The sequence below is a fragment of the Benincasa hispida genome, chromosome 8 (assembly GCF_027475165.1).
Source record: "Benincasa hispida cultivar pf3 chromosome 8, pf3_genome.v1.1, whole genome shotgun sequence".
NCBI lineage: Eukaryota > Viridiplantae > Streptophyta > Magnoliopsida > Cucurbitales > Cucurbitaceae > Benincasa > Benincasa hispida.
Genome location: NC_143485.1, coordinates 21,612,820 through 21,620,244, shown reverse-complemented (window position 1 = coordinate 21,620,244; position 7,425 = coordinate 21,612,820). Strand labels below are relative to the sequence as shown.

The 7,425-nt window shown below is 31.4% G+C and overlaps 1 protein-coding gene across 1 annotated transcript; it reads right to left on the bottom strand.

Moving 5' to 3' along the window:
• Window positions 1–1,194: 1,194 nt before the first annotated feature.
• Window positions 1,195–4,713, bottom strand: LOC120082483 (phenolic glucoside malonyltransferase 1-like). Its single transcript, XM_039037668.2, has 2 exons — window positions 4,110–4,713; window positions 1,195–2,335 (listed from the first exon to the last, which is right to left on the bottom strand). Exons 1-2 carry the CDS (start codon window positions 4,569–4,571, stop codon window positions 1,400–1,402), a joined length of 1,398 nt encoding a protein of 465 aa, XP_038893596.1. The 5' UTR covers window positions 4,572–4,713; the 3' UTR covers window positions 1,195–1,399.
• Window positions 4,714–7,425: the final 2,712 nt, after the last annotated feature.

Sequence of the window (7,425 nt, the reverse complement as noted above, 5' to 3'; positions counted from 1 at the left end):
ATGATTCAACGATCATGATAAAACCACGTGGCGTCATCGAAATTTGTCTTCAATTTCAATTTGGGACACATGTCACCTCCTAGTTGGTCCAAAATTTGATGATTTGGAATTTCGTCATTAATTTAGTGAATGACATGGCAGTTTGTGATTGGTCCAAAATTTCTCGTTCAACACTACCTTCAATAAGTTTGAGGTTTGTGGTACTTATGTTATATACTTGAGTATATTGACATACTTATGTCATAATATGTCTATTTCCCTTGTATTTACCAAAAGACAGCTTTTGTAGGATATTTTCCTTGTACTTGTGCTTCGGGTTTCAATTAATTTATTCATGTACTTATAATTTATACTTAATACTTTTGTAGCACATTTCCCTTTGATATGTCTATGATAAAAATTTAAAATGGGAGTGATAAACGAGAGCAAATAATAAGTTCGAGAGTAGCGAGAGTGAGGATCGAGTTAACGAGAATAAGTATCAAGAGGAGCAAGAGTAAGTAACGAGATTCAAGAGTCGAAGGCCACCATACATGCTTTTCGATTGGTTCCTTCGATAATTTCACAATGAGATGACACAAGCAAAAGGTCAAAAAACTTATGTTTCTAAAAATTAGGTCATAATTCATTTGAACACTTGAAAATGGGTCATTGGTACAAAAAAAAAAAAATCCATTTTAAGTATATGTCAAACACTACAAATTTTGCTAAAATAACTTATTCAATTCAAACACACCCTACATATAAATTTTTTCTTGACTGTTGTTTAAATGAATATACTTTAGGGAAACGTAATAAATGAGAAAATTGGAATAATTGTTGGAAGAAAAATAGGAACATTGACTATTCATTTGATATGCAAATGTCTTACTTATTTTAAGGACCTTTCATTTTTTGTTTTCTTTTTTTTTCCTTAAAAAAAAATTATGCTGGTTACTTTTCAATCCCTTTGCTATGAATATCATCTTTCTAGCTTATAAAAACATTTGAATGTTTATTCAAATTCTATAATCTTTTAACTACTTTTCTTTTTTTTTTAAGTTTTAAAATTTGGGTTGATGTTTAAAAAATTTATAGAAAATTGATAACAAAATAAAGAGACCCATAAACAAAAATAGTGTTTTATAAGCTTTGTTTCTAAAAGCCAAAAACCAAATAGTTATATCAAACAAGTTCTTAATAACAAATTAACAATAGCACAACTAATGTTAAGATTTATTGAAAGTAAATTAGACATACAAAAGTACCTATTACTAAAATGAAACAAGTCTCAAACTACACATAGATGCCGCCCACGAAAATAGAATATTTTAACCTATTAAATAAAATATTATTAGAAATGAAACCAAAACAAAAAACCATCAATCACTAATCATCCTTTAGTAATAACCCTAATATTTCAAAGAGATTCAAACCCTTCATTAAACAAAGCAACAAAAGCTTCCATTTCATCCCTCTCCTTAACCACACCAATCTCCATTCCCACATCACCATTTCTACTATCAGTCAAAGAAAAAACAAATGGTGATTCAGCTGACACAATTTCCACTTTCTTTGGCTTTCCCCACCCAAAATCAGCATTATAAACTCCAAATCTTGGTGATCCAGCAAGAGAAATTGCTTGTGCTTTTGAATAATCATTTGTCATTTGACTCATAAGTGACCCCCAATTCTCTGCCCCTTTTAAAGCTCCTTCTTCCAAATTTTGTATAGCTTTTGAAATTTCATTACAAGCCAAAATTATTCCATTTTCACCCAAAAGTTCATTCCTTTCAAGACAAACAAACCCACCAACCAAACAATTCCCAAAGTAATTCAATGGCACTTGTGGCTTTAAACGAGTTCTAGCATCAGCAGCAAATCCAAACCATAATTTTCCTTCTTTTAAACCTTCTAGTTTGGCTGTACAAACACAAAGATAAGCAGTTGCTATTGCAAATGAAGATATATGAGAAGAAGAATCACTTTGCTGATCATTATCTTTCTTCTTATTGTTGTTCAAAATCCATTGCTTTAGTTTTTGAATGTTTTGATGTGTGAATTCAAGCGTGGTTCTGATTAAACCATGTCCTGTTTTGGGTAATTTAAGGTTTAAGCTCCTGTTGTTTGGTCCTTCTATGTCTTGCCATGCTTTTGCATAGAGTTTTGCAAGATCTTTTGGATCATTTATAACTGACCTGTCATAGGATGGCATTAGCTTGATGATTGGAAATGAGGATTGTTCCATGCAAATTTGAGCCCATGATTTGATAAATGAAGTTGAGGTTCTTCCATCTATAACTGCATGGTGATTGGTTATTCCAATGGAAAAACCTTTGTTTTGAAATGTGGTGACCTATATCAAGAATAAAAATTATTAAATTAAAGAGGCAGGTGCAAACATGACAATCGAGTCCAAAGTATTAATATATATAATAGAATGCAAAAGAATTTACAGATATATCAAAATTTAGATTCAACTTTCGAAGTTTATTGTTAAGTGATATATGACTAAATCTACCTTCATCCATAAGTTAAAATTTTTCGGTCAATTGTTGATTTAAGATGATATCAGAGTATGGTTTAGAATGTCCTATGTTCAAGCCTCTGCCTTATTGTTTCCTCTCGAATTAATATTCATTTTTATTAGTTGGGCATTCTTTATATTTCAAGCCCACAAGTGAGGGGGAGTGTTAAGTGATATATAACTAAATCTACCTTCACCCATAAACTTAAGCTTTTTGGTCAATCGGTGATTTAAAATCTATTAGTGATAGACTATATCATTAATAGGAATCTATCAATGATAGAATCTATTGTTAACAGAGTCAATCACGAATTGATTTTGCTACATTTACAATTCTTTTAAAATATTGTTATACACTTAATATTAGTCCAATAAGTTTTACCTAATTGCCAATTATCCCAAAGATAGGGGATGACTAACTAGTAACTATACATTTTAATCTTTAATTGAGCTTTTTTTTTTAATTTCAATTTAGTGATTTATGTTTATAATATTTTTCAATTTAGTCTCACCCAAAGTTGGAATAGGTCAATAGACTTTTTTGTTTGAGACAAAGGTCTCAATAGAATTATATGATATGATATTTAAATGAATTAACGGAATTTTGTTAGAAGGAAAAATTGGCTATGTAAGCAAAAAATTTCAACCAATGTATTTTAAAAAAAATAAATACGAAGAAGAAATTAAATATTTCTCTTTGTTAAATCATTTTTTAATTAAATTAATTTCTAAATCTATCAATACACTACTAAGTATATAAATCATGCCATGTAAGTTTGTTGTCAATTTTAACATTTGAAAGTGAAGGATTAAAAAAAAAAAAAAAAATTACACAGGACTCTTTTTACAAGATTCAAATAAAATGTGACACACTCTAAAAATATAAGTGCATTATTATAAAGTATAATCACGAAGTTGATGTAGTTCATTGTGTATATGTTGATACTCAACTCCTACTCTTGGTCCTCGCTACTTGCTATTTGCTTTCTTTTTCTCCTGGTTCATTATATAATTCCCGTTCCTATATTCTTCTTCTTCTTCTTCTTTTTTTTTTTTTTTTGTAATTCTCATTACTCAATTACCCGGTACGTTTAAAGAAAGACTAACTCGAAAAATTGTAAAAAAAAAAAGATTAAAAGAAAATTCACTAAGTAACAAGATTGAACAACGAGAGCGAGAATCGAGTATAGCACACATACACACGGGTCAATTCCATGAATTCACTTCATGATAACACATTAAAAAGGTCATAATTCCATTTTTTTTTAAAAGGTCAAATTTTATTTTGAGATTGTCAAAATGGTTATCATACATTTTCTCTCATAATATGTTAAATTATAAGTTTAGTATTTGAATTTATAGTTTTGTGCCTAATAAGTTCTGAAACTTAGAAACAATATTTAATAAATCATCCGACTCTCACATTAAAATTTTCAATTTTGTATAAATACCGAGTGATTTTTAAACATGTTGAATAAGTTAATATATAAATCTATATAAAATTCAAAATTCAAAAACCTATACAAAATTAAAAAGATGGATTTTATAATTTACCCAAAAAAATCAATAATTGCTAGCTACTTAAGATTTTAAGGTTAAGAACCTGAATAGCAATAATTGCAGCACGATCATGAGAGACAGGCAATTGAGGAACAAGATGATGAAATTCCAAAACTTCACGAAACCCATTGCCGGAAAGATGATAAAAGTTGGCGTCGGACTCCGCCACCGTCACTGTAACCCCATCGCCATCGACAAATTGGATGGTGGGTACATCAGATTCCGGCAGCCAAACGAGATTGCCAGCCAGCGGAAGATAGTAGCGAAGAGCGAGAGCGAGGGAGTTTTTCAGCTTCGAAACAATGACGTCGCGAAATGAGCTTTCATTGGATGGTAATTCGTAGAAGAAAAGACGTTGAATTGGATGAAACCTTAGCCACAACAAATCGAAGAGAGTTAGAGGAAGAGACGACGGCGCGGCCAAGGCACGTGACTCCTCCGCCACTGCCGGAGCAGGAGACACTTTACAGATATCGATTATTTTCAAAGATGGAGAATTATCCATTGGAAACAAAAGAAGAGTGATAGAAAATAATTGAGAAGATTTTTCAAAACTTGTGGTGCTTTAAATGTGCAAATGACTAAAAGAAAGTGCATATGATGACAAATTGGTTTCGTCTATGGTTTTTGATAAGGAGAGGATGGAAAATTTGAGAGAGAGTTTAATATTTCTCTATTTATGAAAATTTTCTTTATTTACAATTAACTTTATCAAAATATTTTACTAAAATTAGGCTATGTTTACTCGGTTTAAAAATAATAAATCAATGATAATATGAAAAATTGTATCCATTAAATTACTTTCGATGTTGTGTTCTGACAGGTAGGGCTCACTTTCCAAATTTGTAATAAAATCACAGATCGATAGACAAGTGGAGTGAGTTCAATCTAATTGTATCTAGAAATTATGTTGTATTGTTACTATTATCATTATTATTAGAGTTCAGGCAAAAAAAAAATGGGTATATATAGTTATGGTTTTGGTTTGACTCTAAAAAAATAATAGTAATAATAATGATAATAATAACAAGAACTATGATAAAATTTATAATTTTAAGCAAGGACAATAAAACGATTTAGGGTATCTATTAATAAAATTTATTATGATTAATCCAATTTTTATTAGGATGTAATACATTAAAAGTGAGCAATTATTAGTGTGGGACCATACTAGGTGGTTGTGTAGAGAAATTTTCAGGAGATAACACCGACTTACGGCCCACGGGTAAGAGAGAGAGAGAGAAAAATGTTGTAGTGAGTGACGTGATGAACAAGAATTCCTTGTATTGGCCGGCATGGAAGTATGGGAATTAACTAAAACAAAAAATAACAATAATAATAAATTAAACTTCGGATTATAAATTTTTTTAATTAAAATAATAATTTGACGTCGAGGTTTACTAATGCGCCGCTCTCACTCGTCTTTCTTGTCCTAGATTTTCTTCATTTCAAACCACGTGGAATGAGTATGGAATACAAATTTTCTTCATGAAAAATATTTGACGTATCTTTTGAAAGAGGAAATTCATTAAATTCGATTCAATTCAAGGGGTAAAGAGAAACAACAAATCATCATTAGTAACATGTAAAATCCAAATCGAAAAATAAGAAATCATATTTAAATATTACTTAATTCTCCAATTTCATTTAAATCTCAATTAAACGTGTAATTATATCGTATATAATTACTAATTCCCTCAATTTGAATTTGAACGTTTCAAATTCTCTCATCACGCTATTCTAAGGTTTAATCCATTGGTGAGCTAGTAGAAAACCTAATGGACCTACAGATCATGAGCTCCAACGATCAGATTAATCGACTAAACTCTTTAACCTAATTAACCAGCATTCGTTAACTACCGGGTCACTCTACTAAAGCCCAGTAGTTGCACTCCCCTCACTTTAGATATAATTGTGTCCACTCGATATAAACATAATCAGTAATTCAACCTTTCACATGTTGTTCGTAATAACGGCAGGGTCTAAAGCTATTTTGCCCCCGAGATTATATCTTGTTCCTTAAGTCCCACTGATCTTCTAATGAACAATTGGTTTGTGATCCAATCACTAAACCGGGTCTTACTCGAGTCAATGAGAGGGTGGGGCCCTTTGTTCAAGACTCGGAGTCAACACTTAAGGGAACGACTTCTCTATTATCCCTAAAAGCAGGTAGGAGTGACTTTCAGCTTGCACCCTATGTCCCCAGCTATTTATCTGGTCTTACCCTTGAAATGGGAGGCTTATTGAGCCGGCGCTATTAAGCCAACCCTCATCCATGCAATCTAAGGATAATTCCGAATAAACAGAAGTTCATAGTTAGCTCAGGATTAAGGTCAGGTTACCTAGGTCATCACTTTGAAATAGTCAATCTTAAATAGTAAACAACGTTATAAAGTAAGAGTGACTTATTTCTTGGTTTAATCTTATACAAACTCTTTACGTAGGACATCTCTACTCACATGTCTCCACATGAACGAATCAGGATCACTTCGTTTGTAGCACTTTACAACAATTGTAATATCTTCAAAGTGGGTCTCATCTGATAGTGTCTCCAGAATAAGGTACCCAGCCTTATTCGTATACTATAGACCATTTTGGCTATTTTCTCAAATTTGATCCACTTTTATATCTCCACATAAAGTTTAGGTACTCATGTAATAGCCATAGATATTAGTTTATTGGATTTAAGTTATTTCTAAAATGAAATGAGCAATTTAAACATTTAATAACAACTTTATTAAATCTAACTTCGATAACATCTATATTGATTAACATAATAAGTTTATTGTTTACAAACCACGAGTTTTAGGACATAAAACCCAACAATTTCGAGTTTGGGAGTGATAGGATGAAGCTTAAGGTAAGTAATTCAACCCTTACACTCGAGTGTAAGATTGGAAAAGTGACTAAAAACTTTCTTTTTTCAGCCAAGATGTTTCAAAATCTGGTTGCCTTCTCGAGCCGATATACTATTACTATAAATGTCGGAATGTTGACTGGTAGTCATTCATGCAAATGTAAGGCGAGCGGGCATCCCTGTTAAAAAGAATGTTCCTTTCATATTGTAGTGTGTTTCAATCTTTTAACTCCGAATCTTGTTTCTTTAGAATTTTATTGAGAAATCAACAATAAGATATTAATAGTTAGCACTATTACGAACAACAAAAATTTGATATCTTTGGAGTTGGAGAGTGATAGGATGAAGTTTAAGGTAAACAATTCAACCCTTACACTCAAGTGCAAAATCGAAAAAGTGGTTGAAAACTTTCTTTCTTCAGCCAAAATGTTTCAAGATTTGGTTGCTGAGCTGATCTGCTGGAAGTGTAAGTTCCACAGTACTTACTGTGGTAGCCGTTTAT

Bases quoted from the DNA above. Each gene is read 5' to 3' on its own strand.
- LOC120082483 (XM_039037668.2), bottom strand. From the start codon at position 4,571: ATGGATAATTCTCCATCTTTGAAAATAATCGATATCTGTAAAGTGTCT. The intron at 2,336-4,109 runs GTTCTTAACCTT...TTCTTGATATAG, and splicing joins CTGCAATTATTGCTATTCAG to GTCACCACATTTCAAAACAA.